The sequence below is a fragment of the Leptonychotes weddellii genome, chromosome 13 (genome assembly GCF_054177405.1).
Source record: "Leptonychotes weddellii isolate Sample4059 chromosome 13, ASM5417740v2, whole genome shotgun sequence".
Taxonomy (NCBI): domain Eukaryota; kingdom Metazoa; phylum Chordata; class Mammalia; order Carnivora; family Phocidae; genus Leptonychotes; species Leptonychotes weddellii.
This window is the reverse complement of record NC_138381.1, coordinates 61,818,651-61,841,474: the sequence shown is the minus strand read 5'-3', so window position 1 is coordinate 61,841,474 and position 22,824 is coordinate 61,818,651. Positions and strand designations below refer to the sequence as shown.

The 22,824-nt window shown below is 41.5% G+C and overlaps 2 protein-coding genes across 3 annotated transcripts in view; both read left to right on the top strand.

The window, feature by feature from the left end:
* The first annotated feature begins 202 nt into the window (after positions 1 to 202).
* Positions 203 to 20,447, top strand: LOC102739946 (RNA-binding protein EWS). 2 transcript variants are annotated; one of them, XM_081801906.1, is made up of 10 exons: positions 203 to 349; positions 4,718 to 4,754; positions 4,898 to 4,949; positions 6,247 to 6,373; positions 6,790 to 6,807; positions 11,200 to 11,386; positions 13,394 to 13,561; positions 15,484 to 15,695; positions 16,870 to 17,050; positions 19,842 to 20,447. In XM_081801906.1, the coding sequence occupies exons 1-10, from the start codon at positions 337 to 339 to the stop codon at positions 19,912 to 19,914; spliced, it is 1,068 nt and encodes a 355-aa protein (XP_081658032.1). In that variant the 5' UTR covers positions 203 to 336; the 3' UTR covers positions 19,915 to 20,447. The 2 variants fall into 2 exon arrangements, with proteins under 2 accessions (XP_081658032.1, XP_081658033.1); XM_081801907.1 differs by lacking the exons at positions 6,790 to 6,807; positions 19,842 to 20,447 and adding an exon at positions 18,705 to 18,822 and having other exon boundaries at positions 206 to 349; positions 6,250 to 6,373.
* Positions 19,035 to 22,824, top strand: part of LOC102741963 (RNA-binding protein EWS) — a gene marked incomplete at its 3' end in the record, with an annotated part of 10,000 nt that continues 6,210 nt past the window's right edge. Inside the window, exons 1-3 of the mRNA XM_081801908.1 lie at positions 19,035 to 19,879; positions 20,415 to 20,447; positions 20,760 to 20,878. Of these exons, the coding sequence (XP_081658034.1) occupies positions 20,420 to 20,447; positions 20,760 to 20,878 (147 nt within the window). The remainder of the gene's footprint in view (positions 19,880 to 20,414; positions 20,448 to 20,759; positions 20,879 to 22,824) is intronic.

Here is a 22,824-nt window from a genome sequence, read left to right as displayed (position 1 = left end):
CGGTCCCTAGAGCCAGCGGACGAAACCATTCTGAAGAGCTTAGCCTTGTACGGAGAATCTCTCCGGCTTGATACCAGTACCCGCTCACCGCCGCTCCAGACCCTTCTGTGCTATTTTGGCCCGCACGTCAAGTCCAGCGCCCTTTAGAGAGCATTAGGACAAGAGCTGCGGGCGGGAAGGACGAGAAATCTGTGGTTCTTCCCTCCTTCCCTCACCCCCGTGGCCTGGCCCGATGGTAGCGCCCGAGGTTGCGGGTTTCGCGCCTGCGCAGTGCGGCGCCAAGAGGGAAAGTGAGAGGGAGACGGACGTTGAGAGAACGAGAAGGAAGGAGAGAAAATGGCGTCCACGGGTGAGTGTGGTGGAACCGCGGTCGCGCCGGCTACTGCCGGGACGCCCAAATCTGGGGCCGCTCGTCTCTAGGGGTGGCCGGGACGACTGAATGGAGCTGCCGAGAAGGGTGTGAGGTACCCGCCGCGGCCCGACGAGCTCGAGGGCCCGCGTTCTTCTCCCCTCCCCCCACCGGGAAGGCCGGTTCTGGAACCTTCCGGCGCCCCCGGCGCGCGAGGTGCAAGCGGCGGCGGGAGCGCGCGGGGCCCGACGGCCGCCACACAATGGAGACCGCGGCAGGCCCCGCGCACCCGGTCGCCCGCCACGTGGGCGGGGCCTGCGGCCTCCCGGGCCCCGCGTGGGGGTTGGGGGAGGGCTGGGCAAGGCCTCGAGCCCGGCACCCCTAAGCCGGAGGTGTTGGGGGGGGTCGACGGCTGCTCGAGAAGCCGCAGCAACGCCGCTCCTCTGACTCCCCCACCCCCTCCCATTTCCAGGGAGGCGGCTCAAGCCGGAGGGCGACTTTGCTTCGCCGAGAAGCTGGGGGGGGGGGGGGCAGCAAATAAAAACGGCCTCGCGGGTTTGTGAGCCGAGGGGTGCCGACCTATGAGCGGGCGCCCCGTAATGGCCTGGTCGGCTGGGGCGTCCGGTGCGGCCGAGCTGCCCTCTCGGCGGGTTCCAGCCCCAAACCGAACTTCTGCCCGACAGGGTTTTGGGCGGAATGTGCTTCCCCCTTCAGCGCCCGCCCAAATCGGCGCCCCCACCCCCGGGCTTCTTCGTTTTTACTCTTATTAATCCCACCTCCTTTCCTCCCCAAAAAGCAATTAAGTGCTTCCCAGGGCCGTTTTTCAGCAAACGCCGAGGGAGATCCGTTGTATAAAACGACCAACCCGGATCGCGAGGCCAGAAATCCCTACCGAAAGAAAATTCTGGCCTCTTTGACCTAGGAGAAACAAAAGGCCCGAGTTGGCATTTGAATTATGCTTAAGCAGTCGTCTCGCAAGTTTCTTCGCCTAGGTTAAGCCGGCAGGCTTGTTTATTTCGTGGTTTGCTAGAAGAGAGGGAAAGGAGACGCGTGCTGGACTTTGAAAGAAAACCCGGGGCGGGAGCTCGAATGTGATAACCTAGGGTGGTCTTGTATACGGCAGTTGTTTAAGCTTGTAACCTAAACATCACTTGCAGTTCGCAGCCTGTTGGTGCACTAACCTGCGGTTATTGGTAGGGTGGGGCATTTTTTGCCTCTGGGGGTATTCTTAGGCCACCTAACACCGGACCTTAGAAGCAGTGGGAGAAGTCGAGGGAAGACCGGAAAAGCTCTGGGTCCTTCCGAGATTTAATTTGAAACGGGTCGAGAATCCAGCAACTTAAAGACAATTTAAGTCTTCCCGAGCTGTGTGATCAGTAAACAGGCAGGTAAATGCCGGCGGTTAGTGCCAAGGTTCAGAGTGCCCCTAGGAGTGAGGACTCTGAAATACCACAGTCCAAGACACATCCTGGTGGGAAGTGGTTTCCGAAACGCAGGGCCCTTTCCACCTTCCTCTTCCTTGCAGTGTTTGAATTTGGGAAGGGAGAGTGCTACTCTGCCTTTCCTATGGAAGCGAGGGGAGTCAAAATGTGTATGGTGAAATTTTTGTGTGGCTGGACATGCCAGTTTGTTGGTTTAATTTGCTCACTGTTTATTGGAAATCTCCGTGTACTATATTAGAATTACAGTTGTGTTACACATAGACACACAGTAGTAGGCCAGCTGGAGGAACTTTGGGAAATCACATACTTATCTGGACTTTGGCTTCCTTTCCTTCAAAATGAAGGAGTGAGGCTAGATCTTTTTAAGAGCTTTTTGAGCCCTTAACCTCTTGACATTATAGCAAAGTTTTTGGTTCCCACAAATTGCCCCATACTGACTTTAACTCCTGATGTAGCTTGAAGCTCTAAATCTCTACTGTTGATAGTGAGTACTCTAAAGTTTCTAAAAGCCACTACTTTAGGTAATGTTAGATGTTTTTTCTCTTCGTGTATATTATGTATAGGAAAGTAGAGTATATGTCCAGTTTAACAAAGAATTACAACACAAACTCCTCTAAGTCACCACCAAGAAAGAGAACATTGCCAGCACTTTAGAGGCCCCCTGGATTACAGCCCCTTCTTCTCAACCTGTCCTGTATTTTTAGTGAAAGTCTTCAGCTGCACATTTGGGGGTTAAAAACAAAGCATGACTGACTGCTAAAAAATCTAACCATTGTGTAAATAACATTTTTGAGCCCATATAATGTTTGTGAGTTGTAGGTAGATAACATAAGTTTTCAGGAAACAAATTTGCTACCTCCTTTAGCCCACCAGTATGGGACTAAATGGGATGGTTTCACACGGATCTGAGATCATTCGTTGTTCTGTATCAGCTTTGCCAGTTTTCTGCTTTACATAACTGTTCTTGTGTAAAAGTCCTCTTGCAAAGTTGAACTTCCATGTCAGCAATTTAGAATCATTTCTCATGAGACACCTCAGCAAAACGAAGGTTGAAATATTTTTTGATGCTTCATTTGTCTGTTTTGTAAATGCCTCATGGAAAAAGTGATTTGCATTTACTTTTTATGTGGGACATAGAAAGCAAGAGTTGTAGTGCTATTGAAAATGCCTTAAGGTTTAACCTTAAAATGCCATTAGATTGTCTTAAATCAGTTTGTTCATTATACAAAACCTTTAGGCAGTTGATTTGATAATGATGAATCAGGGTTCTGAGTTAAGGATGTACAGAGGAAGGAAAGTAGTTAAGGTAGAGTGGTAGAAAGGTGAGCCTACTTTAAAAGATGGATTCAGCACAGTGCTCTCAGGCCAGGTAGACTTTGAGGCAGGCTTTGGATAGAGTGGGGGTAGAAACCCCTCCCTGAAGAGCTGAGATGTCCATTGTTGCTTTCAAATGAGGGGCTACTTTCCGATTGGAAAAGAAAGGACCCTTTTGTTCAGCACTAATGGCAGTACTGTCTTCTAGCATAGAATAAGGTATGTATTTCTTGTGGAGAGCAAAGATTGGGTAGAATTTTTTAAAATATTTTTAAAGGGGCGCCTGGGTGGCTCATATGGTTAAGTGTCCGCCTTCGCCTCAGGTCATGATCTCAGGGTCCTGGGATTGAGCCCCTCATCCTGCTGAGCAAGGAGCCTACTTCTCCCTCTGCCTGCTGCTTCCCCTGCTTGTACACAGTCACTCTCTCTCAAAAAAAATCTTGGGGCGCCTGGGTGGCTCAGTCCTTAAGCGTCTGCCTTCGGCTCAGGTCATGATCCCAGGGTCCTGGGGTTGAGCCCCACATGGGGCTCCCTGCTCAGCGGGAAGCCTGCTTCTCCCTCTCCCACTCCCCCCTGCTTGTGTTCCTGCTCTCACTATTTCTGTCAAATAAATAAAATCTTTAAAAAAAAATACAAAAAATCCTTAAATTTTAAAATACATGTATGTTTAGTTCAGTAGTGCTATGAAAAACGTCACCATTTTATTTTCTGTTTGTTTTCACTACTTGTATAGACACCTCAGTGGACTAGTTTTTAGTCCTTTTTTGTGCATGTTTTACATTTCATATGAAAAGGGAAATTACAGGAAAGATTAGAAAGAGAAGAGAGGGGAAGAAAAGTAAAGTTGTGGGCCTTTTTTTTTTTTTTAGTTGAAATCATTGTGAGTTTTAAAAAGATGTTGTTACCTAAAACCAAATTACTCCCAAAAAGATTACATGCTTTGTTCTCTGCCTTAACTCTGCTGCAATTTATGTTGTGTTTGGCTTTTGACTTACTGTAGAGATGTAGCCCTGATACAGTCAGGAAAGCCTTTAAAATACTGGATTGGGATGACTTTCTTTTTTGCCATTCCATGTCACAGCCCTGCTCTGGAATTATGGTTCGTTTTCAAAATGCTGAAGTGAGGGGGTGATAGAAAAACTAGTTTTGGGGGAGATGTAGCTACTGTTGTAACCAGTCTGATGTTAAACATTGTAATATTGTGGCATGCCTCATTTTTATATGAAGGTAAAACTTCTGTTGGTTCATCTTGTTTTCTGTTAGTCTTAGGATGATGATCATGTATTTGAAATGACAGCCTGCAGTTAAGGGGCCCCGGGAGGGAATTGTGGTCATGGGAACCTTTAAAGTATCTGCCAAATCAGCTGATCTTGACCTCATTAGCTGGCATTATATTTCAAACTTTCTGAACTTTAACTGGCTTAGACTTATTTTTTTGGTTTGATGTTAAGAGAGAAGAGATACTCATTCGGACCTGTGTTGGCCTGTACTTCCTCTCTATAAACAGTTAAAAGAATTTATCTTCTTCCACCTGAATTTCTCCTCCCCCTTTTTTTTTTCTTCTCCTTGTCTCTGCTGACTTCACATTATTTTCTCTCCTTGTTTTCTCTAGATTACAGTACCTACAGCCAAGCGGCAGCCCAGCAGGGGTAAGTCAGTCTTTTTATAACAGTCCTTTGGGTGTGATTGATTATAATGTTTTTAGAATACTAAGCCTCCTGGAGTTGTAGAGGATTTTGTAACGGAATCTGAATGTTCTATATTCAGTTCTTGCATTTAATTTCTCTTACAGCTACAGTGCATACACCGCCCAACCCACTCAAGGATATGCACAGACCACCCAGGTAATCTTTAAGATACTTATATGTGGTTACGTCCCCAAACAAAATATTTCTGTCAGCCATTAAAACAATAGCTAGTACGGCTCTTTTTTAAAAATCGGGTAATAGAAAAGTATGACGTGCTTGTATATGTGCTACTGAAGCAAGCACTGATGTGCTTGTAATCATAAAAGTACTCAGGCGTTTTAAACTTGCACAGTGGGAGTGCCATTATAAATGACACCATCCCCAAACTGGGAGTTGCTAGCTCTCCACACCTTTCTAGTATCATCTCTCAAGTTAAGTGCCTTGCTCAGTAATTGGTCCTTCTACATATTGTATTATGTTTAAATTAATTTAATTTTACAGTGCTTCTGCAGGAGAAGGTGTTATTAGGATATTTTGCAAACAAAAAGTAGCAGCGCATAGATAGGTCATTTGCCAGTGGTCACATAGTAAATGGCAGGGTCAGCTCTGTATGGCTGCCTAGCTACAGAGCTTCTGAGCCCTTTCCAGTACATGAGTTTGTGTTTAAAAGTCTAGGCCAACAGATTTTGGAAATTAGGGTCCTAGTGTTCTCAAGACCACTTCGAATTCTGAAATGGTCCATGACTAAAATGGATACTAATAACTCTGCCATTGAAACTTCCTGGGACAGACAGAAGTGTGATGTCTCTGGCAGATCTTATATAACTGGTCATTCAAATCTAGAATGTGATCTTGCTAATAGGTGGAAGAATACCTCATTCCTTACCAGGTTTTAAGTATTACTGATGTCCAAGTTCAAAAGACAGTTCTTGATACGTTAACCTTCAGGAGACTTGGAGTGTTCTAGTTCGTTTTCTTTGAAGTGGTGCAAGTTTTTAAATTTTTATGTCAGGCTGAAAATCTGGTTTTTAGAACTAACAGATTTTAATCCCATTTTCCTTTTCTTTCTCTTGGTTCGTTTTGTCTTCCTAACATTTGTTTCCAGTTGCTAAAACGGTGCTACACTAAGTGCTATAGCAATTATACACCTGTTCCATTGTTGCCCGTCCCTTGAGAGTGTCTTGTTAATCTCCTGTATAGTTAACTGGGAGTTTGCCTCATTATCTCAGGAACTTTTTTGTAGTTAGGTTTATAAAAATTTGAGTAGATTAGGTAAGGGAAAGAAGGCATTCATGATGCTGTGATCACTTGTCTGTTTTTTACAATCTTTACTAGAAAGCAGTATTTTTGGCTTTGGTTCTTCCAGTTTTTAGAGCCTTAGAAATAAGTCAGTCTGTTTTTTGGCTAAAATATAAGGTTTATATATGAACTTCTTGCATCCATTTTCTTTGAGCAGGCATATGGGCAGCAAAGTTATGGAACCTATGGACAGCCCACTGATGTGAGCTATACCCAGGCTCAGACCACTGCGACCTATGGGCAGACCGCCTATGCAACTTCTTATGGACAGCCTCCCGCTGGTAAGGCCTGCCTTGGAGAGACTTTTGGGTCATAGCCACTGGGGTGTTTGCTAAGAATCTTGTTACTTACGCTCTCAGGTGTATATTCTGTTCCATACCTTGGCATCTGAGGATCCTTTATTCTTAGAAGGAGCTATTTTTTTCTTTTTCTTTTTCTTTTTTTTTTTCCTTTCCCTTATGTTCTCCTAAAGGATTTCTCATAGAATGTGGGTGGGATAATTTCCTTTTAACTATTTCATTCAGTGTATCAAATGATCTTATAACAAAATGGAGAATATATAAAAGATTGTGCTAATGGTAATACTGGGTAAGAGTGAGCCTTCTTAAAGTGAGCTGCTTAAAATCAAACTGATTTTCACATCTGTTTGCTTCATCTGATAGTATACCCTCTACTTTTTGTTTTGTGCTTTCCACAGTAGAAGGGACCAGTACAGGTTTGACTATCCTGCTCATTCTTGCATGGGAAATGCTTTCCATCTTGTCTAACCTTGTAATGTTGACCCTTTAGGTGTTTTCATCTGTTTAACCCTCAAACTTTCTAACATCACACACAACAAGGTGCTAATGGGAAATTGCTTCAGGTGCCATTCACAGATCCATGTCCTTTTCTTTATGTGATTTTGGGAAAGGTTTTGCTTTATTTTACATTATTTTGTGTCAAGCCTTAATAATAGTTGTTCACCTTCCCAAAGGTATTTCAGATGACTATTCCCCAGCTGATTCCCCCCTATTCCCTGAAGGAAAAATTGCATGAGTAGATTTATTTAGAGGAACAGACTGCCACCCTGCATGTAATGTTTGTCTCTTGGTTGGTTTCCAGTCCAGATACGTTTTATTTTCTGTTTTAAATGTTAATGAATTATTTTAATTCATAGTATGTCTTAAATAACAGCATTCCAGGGAGCTAAAAAATAAACTACTCCGAGAATTAGAATAAAGTGTATCCTAATGCTAGGATTGAGTGGAGTATGTGAAAAATTTATAAGGATTTTTATGTTTAATGCTGCTATGTAACATTTTAGAATCCCTACCTTCTCCCCACCCACCCATTCTTGTCTTTATTATTATAAGAGAATATTCAATACAAAAGTCTTAAAAATGTAAAAACTTATTGTCAAACTATTTTCAGTTCCCTAAGTTATATGTAGTTTTATCTCAGAGTCTTTAGTAGGGGAAAAACCTGTATCTATAATTTATCTCCTTGAGTGACAGTGTCCTGGATTTGATGGGCAGTATTTCCTAATCTGTGTAACTAATGCATATCTCAAATAGGATGGGAAATGTTTACACTTTTACTGGTGTTAGCTGCAACTGTAGGAAAAGCTGGAGCTAGAACTATGCAGTTTGGATTTTTAGCACAGAATTTTGAAATTGTGAGATTGAACTTTACGTAGTCAAGCTATTTTCATTTTTATTAATGATTGACATATAATAATTAGTTTTAGGTATACAACCTAATGATTCCATATTTGTATATGTTGTGAAATGATTGCCACAAAAAGTCTAGTTACTACCCATTGGCACACACAGTTAACAGATTTTTTTCTTGTGGGGGGCCTGGGTGGCTCAGTCGGTTAAGTGGCTGCCTTTGGCTCAGGTCATGATCCCAGGGTCCTGGGATCAAGCCCTGCATTGGGCTCCTTGCTCAGCATTGGGCTCCTTGCCCTGCTTCTCCCTCTGCCCCTGCTGCTCTGCCTACTTGTGCTCTTACTCTCTCTGTGTGTTAAATAAATAAATAAAATCTTAAAAAAAAAATTTTTTTTTCTTGCAATGAGAACATTCAAGATCTATTCTCTTATCAACTTTAAAATATACAATACGATTTATTAATTATAGTCACCATGCTGTAGGTTACATCCTTGGATGTATTTATTTTTATAATTTATTTAATAAATACTTAAGTTTGTAACCAGAAGTTTGTAGCTTTTGACCACCTTCCCTCATTTTTAAGATTTTATTTATTTATTTGACAGAGAATATACACAAGCAGGGGGAGTGGCAGGCGGAGATAGAGGGAGAAGCAGGCTCCCTGCTGAGCAGGAAACTGATGTGGAGCTGGATCCCAGGACCCTGGGATCATGACCTGAGCCAAAGGCAGACATTTAATTGACTGAGTCACCCAGGCGCCCCAACCTTCCCTCATTTTTAAAAATAAGTATCACTTGAAAATAAATAATACAGCTTAGATTAAGCCTTTGGCATCTCTAGACCATTTTGTAGGGATATGAAAAAGTCATTTATAGGAAACGGGTCTTCTAGGTTCTCTAGAGTCCTGTGTTCTCATTGTCATTAATTGAACAAGTCCCACCATGAAGACAAAAATGTAGGACATTCTGATACAGAAACCAGTGGCTTTGATGAGCAAGAAACTGCACTTAATAAGGACTGTTTTATGGATTTTATAGTTTATGCGGAACCATACATACCTCCTTTAATGCTCCCATCAACCTTTGGAGTGTAGAGACTGGAATTAAACCTGGTGGGCAAACTGAGGCTGAACCAAACTAAGTTAGGACCCTCACAGGTAGTAAGTGGCTTCAAGCACACTTTTTTCCTTACTTCATGCTGTCTTTACACATAAAAGTCATTGGATAATTACTGAAAGGAATGTAGAAAAAAAACCCTTTTCTCTCAATAGAATTTTTTTTAATTAAGCTTTAAGAGAAGGTGGCCATATAAATCTCGTTTCATTAATTAGAATAGAAACTTCAGTTTTTACTGTTCAAGTTGAACAAAAATTTTGGTTGATTTGTGTAATGTTTATTACCTTTTTCCTTAAAGTCATCAGCACAAAGTAGATGTGTTGTCTTTTGCCGTTGATCTTTTTTATTGTCATTAAATCATTTTGCTCTGTTAATTTTTGCTCATTTGCCTGGCTGTTTGTGTGGGTACTAGAGATTAATTAAAAGATTATTAATTAACCCAGTGTCTACTACCGTAATCTTTAGCACTTCAAGTCTCTAAGAGTTACTGCGTAGTTTTATAATATTCAGTTATTGCTCTGATCAGTCTTTGTTGTTGCTGTTGCTTTTAATTGCCCTTGTGACTCTTATAGATGGTCTTGTCATCATGTAGGAAAAAAAAATCTGTGTAGGAGTAATAGGGTAGGTGGAATTAGATTCCAGTTAAATTTAAATAAATGAGTGCTTTATATGAGTGACATTAGGACTCTGCAAGGAACTTTTAAATTAAATAAACAGATGAGTGACATGCCAACTCAAAAAACTTGCATTGCTTGGGGCTCTCTGTTTTGTGCATTATGCTTTCATACACATTTCAACCTAGCAGTTTTGAGAAGGAAATTACTGTCTTCGTGTATAATTAATTTCAGAATTTCCCTAAAATGTTCGGAATGGAGAAAAAAAGTATTACACTCTGTGCTACAGGAGGTGACACTTTAGGTTGTACAAAGAGAAGTTGGTATTTGTTGTTGGCTAGTAAGTTGTGCATATAGTGAGGACACTTTATTCTAACTGAAGTTACGGCCCTAAATTTTAACTAAAGTGAGCGATCTTAATTCAAGATTTGTCTTAAGTACTCAAACTCTTTTACTTTAGTGAGATGTGGACTATTTTTTGATGGGTATAAATGCTGATAACTAGACCCAAGTTTTTATTGCATGGCTGGCTTGTGTTCATTGACCATGAGAAGGGGTTAGAGAGAAGAGCCCAGCACCAGGAAAGGTTCTAACACATCTCACAGAATAAGGACTCAAGTTAGGAGCTGCATTTTGTCACACTGCAAGCCCAAGTTCCAGATGAAAGGGTTTCCATCCCTGCCTGGTCTGGTAGAGGCAGGAACTAGGGAGAGAACCTACCTTGGTTTGCCTTATACCTCTGAACGCAGCAGGTCTTTGTGATACCTAGTTAGGGGACTAGCATGGGGCTAGCTCTAGTAGGGTCTACTTTGAATATTTCCAAACAGGAAAAAGACCTTTTTGCTGGTGGTAGGTAAAAGAATGGAGGGTGGGTAATTTGATGACAAGCGTAGACTCTTAGATGGTTTCAACATGTGAAAAACATTGACCTTTTAAAGGTTTATTTGGGGAGTATTAAGTTTAATTAAAATCATTTACCTGAAAGGTCAAATAAGATAACGTTTGTTGGTTATATTTAAGCAAATGTAATTTGTAGTATCTTATTACTCAAGTTCCATTTCAAAATTTAGTGCTGGTAACAAGCATCTTTTTAGTTGTTACCTGAAACAAAAGTAGCAGTTCTTGGACATCTCCCACTGAAAATTAAACACATGTTTTCTGGGATTTCAGTTTCCTTTAACTAAAAATGAACTGCCCATGCTGGAATGCTCAGGACTGAAAGCAAAGTAATTTTAATGCTAAAGATGCTACCTGGATCATTATTTTTAGCTATTTTAGCAGTGTGTCATTGCCTTTTCCCTTTCTGGGACGTTTTATTCCTGCTTGAGAGTTTTTTGGGAGACTTAACTAGTTGAGGAAATTGTTAAGAAGGCCTGCTTGCAAGACCCGTATAGGATCCCCAAAAGCAGACTTTTCTCCTATTTAATCCAGAGGGGAAGGTGCAGCAGGAACCTTGTTTTCTGTACCAACACTTCTGTAGCATACCCTGTTTCCTCCTGTTAGGTGTGATTTTAGAGCTAAAGAGAGTGCCATGCTGAAAACTGGGTACTTTTCAGACAATGCAGGCTTTAAATACTGGTTTGTTGCTACTCATCCTGGAGGGGAACCTTTTAAAGGGGCTAAATATTGTGATGCTTTAAAGTAGGTGGCTTACAAATTGTTTTGTTAGCAAGTGTCTAGGCAGCTCTCTGAGGAGCCAGAAATTTGACGTCGTTCTCCTTTGTTCTAGGTTATACTACTCCGACTGCCCCCCAGGCGTACAGTCAGCCTGTCCAGGGGTACGGCACTGGTGCTTACGATACCACCACTGCTACGGTCACGACCACCCAGGCCTCCTATGCAGCTCAGTCTGCTTATGGCACTCAGCCTGCTTACCCAGCCTATGGGCAGCAGCCGGCAGCCACCGCACCTGCAAGGTAAGGCCACACTCCCCTAGTTCTTGCACCAGAGCACATGAGCCTGTTTCGGGAAAGAGAGCAATTACACGCACTTAGAGAATCCAGGACTTCATTCCTTTTTAATGGTTACTCTTAAATACTTACTTTCAGAGGTTGGCTATGTGCTTATAGTCACCACAGTAATGCTCTAGAACACACCACAGATACATTGTTCTCCATTTAATAGAGAAATTGTGCTATCCAGGGGCTAAGATGAGGAAAGTCACTGGCCAGATACCTAGTTTCTAGACATTCAGTTTCAAAAGGGTGACCTTTTAGGGTAGGAGGGAACTATTATATTTACTTTACCAAACCCAGGAAAAAAAATGGAATGTGTGTTTTCCTTCACAACAGAACAACTGATTGGTTTTATTGACCTTGTAAATGGATAACAGCTTTCTCTTTGGGGAAAACGTGGCAGTTCACAATACAGAGGAGGTGGGAAGTCATATACTGGTGTCTCAGTTGAAGGAATTGACATTTTTTCTGTATTATGTAGTGGCTTGGTTATCTAAATATCACAGGCAAGTATATATTCTTAACTGGGTACCCTGCTTTGGGGTGAATATTTTGGCAAACAATTTCATACTCCATGACGAATTAGCAGGTAAACAGTATTGATTATTACTTAACAGAAGATTTCAGGTCTTTGCTTTAGGCAATGCACATAGGTGGCTTCTGCATACAATCTTGAAGGAACATTGAATTCTGATTTGAAAGAAGACTTTTTAGGGAATAAACAAGAGATCAACTTGTAACCTAGACTTTTTGCCTACTATAGAGGTAAGAACTTAGCTCTGGCAAACACTCATGAAATTACTTCTAAAGTGCACAGTGAGTAATCAGAGCTACTTGGTAGTTTACATCTACTAGACATCCTGTGCAGTAGGTAGATTAAACTGACTCACTGATTCCTCTAGGGCTCCGTTTCAGGTGACCTAGGCATTTCAGAATGTTCTCAACTATTGGAAGTCCCATTTGATGATCCATTGCAACAGTATATCCAAGCCATAGATTGGGGGGGGTTATATATTAATTGGTTTTTTATAATTTTTTGTTGTTGTTCCTTTTCTTTCCCTGATTTTTAGTCCTTACCACTTTAAAACTGTCTCATGATCAGTGTCAGCTACTCCCTCTTCCACTGGAAAGAGGGGGCTTGTGACCCATTTCAGCTCTGGAGAAACCAGTACTTCCACATCCTATCTGGTTTGCCTGCTCATTCTTGGCGGTTTGCTTAAAATAGCTCACTTTATTACAGTCTTGTTGCGAACTCTTAGGGCTAAGAGGTAATAGAAAACCCTGGGGGTTTTTGTTTTGTTTTTTCCTTTGAGACTGGGATTGGTTTTCATTATTTAATATTTCCCAGTTCATCCAAGCATTCCTGGGAGCTGGGGTTGGGAGGGGGTGGTTCCCTCCCGTGCTCTGGTATTTCCATTATGGAGACTTTCAGGCAAGGTTAGGTTTATTTGTGGCAGTCCAAATTAGGACATGTATTTTCAGGTCTGTCTTAATAAATGAGAAATTTAAACTCACAGTAATCCAAATTTATAAATGCCATGAACTTATATAAATGTTACTCTAACGTGACACTTTTGCATTATTGTTAAGGTTTCTTGTCTGTCTTCCAACAGTCCTTTTTTGGGGGGGGGGAAAGCATTTTCTTCCCTAACAAACAACCTCCCCTCCCAGATCACTTAAATTGGCAATAGAAAATGCTGTAACTGCCTTTGATAGCTGCTAATGTGGAACGAGTGGAACATGTTGGTATCTCATCTGTGGATGTGATTAATTCTCCCCCTTTCTTAGAAGTGTTCTCTTCCAGCAAATACAGTTGGACCGAGACTGGGTTTGATACAATTCAGTTGACAATTGTATTTACTTCCAAGCTCAGTGCTAACATTGCACGTTGCTCAGAGGTTATAGAGGTCTTACCCAGGAGTTCTATGGTTGAGGGAAAAAGTCTTACTTTTTTATTTCTCCTTTTAGACCGCAGGATGGTAACAAACCCGCTGAGACTAGTCAACCTCAATCTAGCACAGGGGGTTACAACCAGCCCAGCCTAGGATATGGACAGAGTAACTACAGTTATCCCCAGGTACCTGGGAGCTACCCCATGCAGCCAGTCACAGCACCACCATCTTATCCTCCTACCAGGTCAGTATCTTTGTTCTCATGGCCAGTGAGCTAGTAGAATAACAGTTTTTTTTTTCAGGCTGTTGACCAGCTTGCTTCTTCCTCAGGTGAAACGGGTTATCTGACTTTCCCAGTGATGAGCCTTGACCACACATTAAAACTTCAGTCTTAGGTTCCTGTAGCAGTACCTGGCAGTCAGTAACTTTTTTCTCTAAACACAAACAACATTTTTACCATTCTAGGTTCTTCCTTTTAATTTTGCTCTTTTAGTTAATTCAGATGGATGAGAAACAAGTATATGAAAGCAGGTAAACCCAATCATAGAAGCCACCTCCTCCAATGCAGTTAGGATGGATCAAGTGGAAGACATGAAAAAGAAAAGAAAGAAAGAAACTTCATTTTAATCATTTCATATTTAACTTAACTTGGAGGTCCATTCATACACAACTCTTTCAAGATTTTATTTATTTATTTGACAGAGAGCACAAGCAGGGGGAGAGGGAGAGACAGGCTCCCTGCTAATAAGCAGGGAGCCCAATGCAGGGCTCGATCCCAGGACCCTGGGATCATGATCTCAGCCAAAGGCAAATGCTTAACCAACTGAGCCACCCAGGTGCCCCCATGCACAGGTCTTTTAATGATTGGGCCAGGGCCTTTCGTCTACAGATTTATTCTGCACTCTGTCTTACATGTTAACCACCCCAGCAGCTACAGTGTCTCATTTGGGTTTCTTGTAAAGTGGAGGAAGAACTGCAAGTTTTCTCACTCATACTTAATTAGAAGCAAGTTTTCAAATGAACTGTCTGAATTGTGTCCTAAAGTGTTAACTTAGTTTTGCTAGAGGTAGCACTTCCCTTTTTTGCACTCCGTTTCATTGGTTTTCGCATGAAAGTGCAGCAGGTGTGAACAGGTTTGGGAACAAAATACAATTGGCCGGGTACGTGTACAGCATGGAGCAGCAGTGGGCAGGGCTTACAGCAGTTCTTCCACAGAGCCCGCCTGTGCTGCGGAGGGTAGTAACCCTGGCCAGTTGAGTAGGTACACTCTGTGAAGAGAGGCTCGGGAGTCTGTACAGCCACGTTGGGGAATATGAGAGAGGCTTAGTTTAGTAGTACTTTTAAATATGATGTCTTTTTTTATTTTCATTACCATAGTTCATTTAAAGTTTAATAGCAGTTCTTTTAATTAAGCTTTATTTCTATGTAAGAAAGGTATCATTGGTTAGTTTCTCTGCCTGGGGTTGACATGTCGAAAGATGAAGATCCACTGAATACTCTTGTACGGTGCCATGATTCTGAAGTTACCTTATCCATCTTTTCTTCATTAAGATTTCATAGATGATCAGGCATGTCTGAAAGTTATAGATGATCAAGCATGTCTGGAAGTTTGAAACTGTATACAGTATATAGCGAAACAGTTTGAAACTTGAACAGACGTCAAGAGAAAATTGCCATGTTTGTGTGGCCACACACACACACACCGGGCAGCCTTGTACCTTCAGAACAGTCACTGTCATGATTGACGGGAATTGTTGGGAGGCAGGCTTAGAACTGCCATGCTTAACTGCCTCCTTTTCCTCCGTGGCTTTCCCACTGAGTACACATGCACATATTCTTCCCTTAATGCAGGAACACCAAACTCCCAAATTTGCCTTGAATTTAATTGAAAACTATGGTTTTAAGGAGGTGGGAGGTAAAAGAGAAGACTCTAAGGGTTGTATAATGTATAGATTGGTTTTCAGTAGTTTTCCCCTCCTTTGCATTTAAAGCTGTATTCTGAATACAAAAATATTTGCTTATTTTAAATTCAGACTGTTGATATGTAGAAAGTAAGTGTGTTTTTAAGGATTTCTATGTCATATGCTATGAATGTCTCTTATATTTAGGGGGCTTGAAGAAATAACAAGCCTCTCCTTCCTAAAAAGCTTTTTTTCTTTCTTTCAGCTACTCCTCTACACAGCCGACTAGTTATGATCAGAGCAGTTACTCTCAGCAGAACACCTATGGGCAGCCGAGCAGCTATGGACAGCAGAGTAGCTATGGTCAACAAAGCAGCTATGGGCAGCAGCCGCCCACTAGTTATCCCCCCCAAACTGGATCCTACAGCCAGGCTCCAAGTCAATATAGCCAACAGAGCAGCAGCTACGGGCAGCAGAGTGAGTTGCTAAGAGAGAAAACCAAATAAGAATGATTATGTTTGGAGTTTCTGAACATGGGGAAATGGTCTTTACCGCTGTTTAGTTTTGGACTCTAGGGCATCTTTAGGACATAACATCCTGGCTAACCACTTGGATGTCCCACTAAAGACATGAGTGCTTTTCTCCAATTTAATTGTTAGTATGCCTTGCCAAAAAGAAAAGAGAGTTTGTAACTGACCAGAGAAAACATTTTAAGACGCCAGCCTTGCTCTCTTTAAGGAGGTTATATGCACTGAGTGAAGCTGGCACTCCTGTGGCCTGCCCACCCCAACTCATTAAAAGGACGTGAGCAGATAGCTGTTGGGAGACTAGTGCAATTTTGATAGTCAAGTAAATGCTATATTTTGGTTTGGGGTTTTTTTTTTTACATCTATAAAGCAAAAAAAAAAAAAAAAAAGTCCTTCTCATAGAACACTTAGTTTCACATGGAGAAGTAACCAAAAACTCAAAACTGTATTCACAATTTAATTTTTACCTGGATAGTTGTTTTTTAATGAAACTCCATCCATGGGTATGTTTCATTATGGCTATGAGATGAGTAGTGCTTTTTGATGGAGCCTAAGCTTCAGCAACATACTAAAGCCCTAAGAAACCTGCCCCTGGTTTTTGGTTTTTTTTTTAAGACTTTATTTATTTATTTGACAGAGACACAGCGAGAGAGGGAACACAAGCAGGGGGAGTGGGGGAGGGAGAAGTAGGCTTCCCACTGAGCAGGGAGCCCGATGTGGGGCTCGGTGCCAGGACCCTGGGATCATGACCTGAGCCGAAGGCAGATGCTTAACGACTGAGCCACCCAGGCGCCCCATGGTTTTTGTTTCTTGAGAGTAGTTTAAAGAAGTAGCTTTTGGAGGCATCCTAGGATACAAAACCCTGTAAACTGTTGACCTGAGGGCTTTTTTTCTTATTTGGGTGGTTTATTCTAGGCTAACTGTAAGATTACTTCAGCTTTGATGAACCAGCAGTTTTGGTTAAACTTAAAAGACCCTACTTTTAGAGGTGCTTTGTTAGGTTTAAAGAAGATGGTGCCTTGGTTAGTACCTTGCAATTGAGCATTCTGTGTTTCCAGGAGAAAGTACGACAGGCAATGGTTCAAATGCTGGTCCATGGCTTACAGATGTGACTCTTTCCTCAGGTTCATTCCGACAGGACCACCCCAGTAGCATGGGTGTTTATGGGCAGGAGTCTGGAGGATTTTCCGGACCAGGAGAGAACCGGAGCATGAGTGGCCCTGATAACCGGGGCAGGGGAAGAGGGGGATTTGATCGTGGAGGCATGAGCAGAGGTGGGCGGGGAGGAGGACGCGGTGGAATGGGGTAAGAGCAAACCTTTTCTCCTTTTACCTAATTTTGTTTCATCCATAGGATTTTCAATGGAAAGAAGGGACTGAAAGACATAAGAAATTTATTTCTGCATTTCCATGGACAATCTGTTGAGCCCAGGCCATCTTCTAAAACATGGAAATGTCATCTTTGTGGCATAGATTAAGTGGCAGTTCGCTTTTTTCCCTGCCAATCTACTTGGTTGGGTTGGGGAGAACAAAGAATGGTTTTGAAACTAGAGCTTTCAGTTCCCTTCATGGTTTCCAGAGGTCAAAGCCTCTGTGGGTAATAGACTCGGGATGGAACACACACAACCCTTCTAACACCCCTAGGTTTTTTAACTAATTGCCTCTGAATGGTTGTCTTGAAATACCTGGTGTATATATACTGCAGAAAAGGAATGCAGCTGTTTTCCACAATGTTTGTCCCCAACTTCTGTTTATATTTGGAATTGTTGAACGTAATGATGAAATTCTTGGTCCCCTAACTCCTGAACTATGGCCTGAGGTGCACCTGGTACACAGAAAAGTCTAATAGCTTTTTGCAGAGTAATGTAAATAATTACAGGATCACTCCCTGTTGGAGATTTTGAGAAGTCTAAATCGGTTTGACCATTTTGATAGATGGCACAATCTGGTTTAGAAAACTTTGTTTAGATCAATAGCATAATCCTGCTACCTGTGCCTGCCCCTCCCCTCCCTTCTCCCACCCCTTTTTCCCCTTCTGGTGTCTGTACTTTGATGAAGGTGAGGTATAATGTTGGTGGTTAACATAATCCAGAAGGCTTAGTTCTGTGTGTGTTCTGTCCCTATATAAACTAGTAAAAAAAAAAAAAAAAAAAGTTATGCAGAATGTTATACATATTATGTATAAATTGGATTTGGTGCCACTGTTGGTTCAAGGAAAAATTGGGTAGGGTTTCTTTTTTTATATAGAAATGGCCTTCAAAATTAGATAAAAAGTTGATCTTTAATTTTTGTGTTCTCAAATTTGTATCCTATTGAAAGATAACATTGAAAATGCAGTTCTGCATATTCTGCATAACTTAAAAGTCTTTGGTGAAATCTTTATTGGAAGAAACAGTTACTTGACAACACACAAAAATTGATGAACAATTTGGTATTAAGTAAAATCGGTCTGATTTGGAGAATGTCATTCCATTATAAAGGTTTCACTTCTTTATGGATGTTTTAAAATAGACGTAGACACTTGAAATTACTATCATCACGTCTCCTCCAATCACCTAGAATTCTTAGTATTTTCCAATTGCAAAACCAATTTCAAGTTCATTCATTTTAATACTCCAGAAGTGATAATTCTACTAATTTTGCTAGACTTTGCTAGTAGAGGGATCCCCTCTTTCTGAAGAAGTCTCCTGGAGCCATAGAAAAAAAAAAAGTCATGGCTTTCCCACAGGTTTTTCAACTGACTGTGAGGCAGTCGGTTGGATCCCTTGGGGACAGGATGGGGGCATTCTCCCCTCCCCTCTTTTTCACTCTGGTGTGGTGATGGTTTTCAGTGTCTTCTGCAGGTAAGGCACTCAATGTTGTTAACATGCCCTTTTTCATTGCCTCAGTATTTTGATATTTTCATTGGCTGTTAAACGTGGAAACTTTTTAACATGCTTTGTCGCATTTATATGCTACAGGTTACAAAGTGAGAGCCTTGTATACACTTCAATACTTAAAAAGTACCCGTACTCAGTACTCAGCCGGCAGCATAATGAAAAGTGGGACTAGACACGGTGTCCATATGGAGAGGAAAAATATACATAGAATATTTTTAACAAAATGTATTCATTGTATAAATGGAATCCTTCTGTAACTTTGGTAACTGCATACTTGTTATTTGGTAATGAACCAGAGGAGGTATAATACTCTAGAATTGTATAACATTAAAGTGTAAACTTTTGTGTTTAAAGAGAGAGAACATTTTATGGTGTGTACTTTTTAAAAAGGAAACAAAGCTGCATGCAACAGCTTGAAAATTGTATATTCAGGTATTAAAGGTGCAATACTGGTTAGAAAAAGCTCAGGGCCTCCCACTGAGGAGCTGCCTTTATTTAATTTTAAAGGAAAAATAAAAAAGGCCCTTCATATTCCCTCCCCCTGTTTTTACAGTATGTAAAGCAGTCATTTTATACTGCTGTCGTCACTGTTCTCAACTGATGTGTCTATAAAGTTGCACCCCCAGTCCGTTGAGCCTTGGTATTTGTTGTAAATTCTCCTTTCACAGCGATTGTTAAATCCATTAGTGCCCTGAATTGTATGGCTTTATGCTGAAGATTGGCTGGATGCGTCCTCTGATGTGTGTTGTAGGCGTTTAATGTGGTTGTCTCCTGCTTTATTATACTGTGACTTGTTAGGAAGCCTCACTTGGCTCTCCCCTAGGAGAGGTTGAGGGTGCACCTTTATGAACATGGAAAGCAGTTGCCCCAGCTTGCTACTCCTCTCTACAACAAGCTCTCCCTGTTTTTCAGCTGATGGGGTGGGTGTTTGGGATCGATTTTTTCCCCCCCTGATTTGCCAAGTATTGCACTATTAATACCAGCCCCCGAAATGAAAGGAACCAACCACACTGGTGTGTACAATCAGACAAGCAAGGTTGTATATAAAGGAAATTTGAGCAAGCTGCCCTGAAGAAAGGCATAGTGACGAGATGAGAGAGATGCATTGTTTGGAGATGTGTTTAGCCAGTGCCCTTCTCCCCCACGAGCCCCCCCAAGGCTCAGAGCGGTACTGGCTTTTAAAGGGAAAGGCCTTCATTTCTTCGTTTATCCCCCCAGCAGCGCTGGAGAGCGAGGTGGCTTCAATAAGCCTGGTGGTAAGTTTTTGAGTATTACCATGGATAGTGTTTAAAAAAATACAGTCAGTTTTTAGAAAACTATAATTTTTTATTAGTTTCATAAGCGGTTTAAAAATGATCTATACAAAGAGACTAATGGGTACTGCCGGCATTGTCTTAGGGGTAATAAGGTTAACCTATGGTTACAAAACAAAGGGTAACTTGAAGTATTGAGCAACTGCTTCTGTAATATGGGGGAGAATACATTTTTTAAATTTGGTTTGTTTGGAGGAAAAATTTTGACTTAAATTTAACACTAATTTGGCACATAAGCATTGAGAGTGTATTTGGTTAATGGTTTAAAAGCAAACCAGCAAAGAAAAAAAAGCAAAACCCTAGCAAATCTTTCACAAATGTTAAAGGGGCACTGCTCCATTTTAGCAGTGCGGGTCATTTTGAATTTAATGACGCCCCATCAAACGGTGGTATAGTAGATAGCTATGTGTGTTTGTAAGGTTTATAGCTTGCAAGACGTGCACTAATAGTGTTTTATGTGATCTTTCCTGGTTGGCAGGACCCATGGACGAAGGACCAGATCTTGATCTAGGTAATTTTGAATTCTTGAATTTTGTATCATGCTTTATAAATGAACAGCACCGAAGTAAGTGCATGCTAGAGCTCAGCAGCCTGGTAGATCAGTGTGATATTCTTGCTTTTAGAAGCAGTTTAGGGCTCCCTTTATCGTGAGCAGCTACTCATAATAGCCTTAGACAAAGGAGACCACAAGTTCCATGGCATTCTTGTTAGTGTGGCTGGTAGTTCTCTTAGCTTTGTAGTAATTACCAGTGAGCAGTAGTGACTAGTGGGTTAATCAGCCCCTGTAGATACAGGATAATAACTCCTTTCTTTTCTCTGTAAGGCCCACCTGTAGATCCAGATGAAGACTCTGACAACAGTGCAATTTATGTGCAAGGCTTAAATGACAATGTGACTCTAGATGATCTGGCAGACTTCTTTAAGCAGTGTGGAGTTGTTAAGGTAAGTAAAAGCATAACCATGTGAGTTGGCAGATCTTCCAAATCAGCAGGCATTTTAAAGAGATGATGATTAGAGTTTCTGAAGATCTGACTGCTTCTGAAGTTGCCTGACCTTTCTTTCTGGGCATATTGTGGTTTGTTCCTTAAAATACCAAAACAACAAAAAGAAAACCTTTCTTTTTTTTTTGTAGAAAAATGCTAAATATGGTTGGGCATACTTAACAATTCCGTCCTTTATAATTGTCAGCTAATTGTAAGAATACTTACAGGGACACTTTTTTGTGAAATACAGATTACAAAAAAAAAAAAACAACAGATTACAACATACAGTTTTTAAAATAGTGAACATTAACAGTTTTTTTTTCCCAATTTTATCCATTCTCCGCACGCCCATCCCGATTTGTACTGTTTCTTTTCATGGATGGACACTCAGTAATGGTTTGTTTCCTATAATTTTGGAGAATGTTTATTAAACACTACTATAAGGCAGCGCTGTTCTAGGATATACTAGAAACGAACAGATAGGAACCCTTGGAGTTAAACATGGGTTCTTCGTTAGGTGGGGATAACTAAGAGAAAAGAGGGTTTTGAGAAGGGGGTTCCGGGGTCCTCAGGTCAGAAACTCAAAAAGTTTGGGAATCCTGTACTTTATTTATAAATACGTCACAAGTTATTCATATATTCTCTAATAGACAGTTGGGTTATTTCTAAGTTTGTGAACGTTCTTACATCTCCTGGGGCACAGTGCCGTAGTGTCTCTGTGTGTGTACAGTTGGTTCTTGTTATTTGCAGTAGTTCTGTAAAGTCACTGCAAAGACTGAATTAGTGGATTCTGAACCACTGCTTCTCAGGCAAGTGTGTGAACGGATACATACATCTCACATACATTATAATTCTAAATTTTAAAAACAACTCCCTCTGGTAGATCTGTTTTCTCTTACAAAGAGAAAATGAGGTTCTGAAGTGTTTGGTGATTTGCATGAGTGGCATACAGATTCATCCAGCTGGCCCCAGGGACAGAATTTCTTGCACTACACAGTCTCCATCCCCTGGTCATCTCTAAAGAGAGCTGGACTGAGGTGGGGGGTGGGGGGGGCAGTGTGTCTCATTTGAGCTCGATTGGAACACGTGCATCAGACAACTTAAATTTTTGCCGCTCTGTACATGTCCGTGAGTAACCACAAAAGTACCACAAGTATTGAATTTGGACTTAAAATTTTTAGCGAGTAGGCAGATTTGCGAATAGTGAATCTATAAGTAATGAGGATCGACTGTACCCAGGTGTAAAATTGCTGGTTCTTAGGCTGTGTGCGTGTTTAACTAATTAGTATGGCTGAGCAACTTAGTGGATGGCACCAGCATTCCTGAGACCACATTCACCACCTCTTCACTGCTACTGGGAATCACCTGAATTTTTAAATTAATGCCAATCTGCTGAAAGAAAATGGAAACGTGGTGGGTTTTTTTGTTAAGATTTTATCTATTTGAGAGAATGAGCACGAGCAGGGGGAGGGGCAGAGGGAGAGGGACAAGCAGACGCCCCGCTAAGTGTGGAGCCCTATGCAGGGCTCCATCCCAGGACCCTGAAATCATGACCTGAAGTCAGACGCTTAACCGAGCCACCCAAGGGCCTGGCAAATGTCGTTTTAATATCCTTTTCCCTGTTTGCTAATGATGTTTGGTATTTTTGTTTTGGGTGGTGGTGGTTGCTTTTTTTTTTTTTAAGATTTTTATTTATTTGGGGCGCCTGGGTGGCTCAGTCGTTAGGCGTCTGCCTTCGGCTCGGGTCATGATCCCAGGGTCCTGGGATCGAGCCCCGCATTGGGCTCCCTGCTCCGCGGGAAGCTTGCTTCTCCCTCTGCCACTCCCCCTGCTTGCGTTCCCTCTCTCGCTATGTCTCTGTCAAATAAATAAAAATCTTTTTTTTTTTTTAAGATTTTATTTATT

Excerpts from the sequence above, each read along its gene's own strand:
- LOC102739946 (XM_081801906.1), top strand. Across the intron at positions 11,387-13,393 it reads GCAGCCACCGCACCTGCAAG|ACCGCAGGATGGTAACAAAC; the intron begins GTAAGGCCACAC and ends TTCTCCTTTTAG. Across the intron at positions 15,696-16,869 it reads CAGCAGCTACGGGCAGCAGA|GTTCATTCCGACAGGACCAC; the intron begins GTGAGTTGCTAA and ends CTCTTTCCTCAG.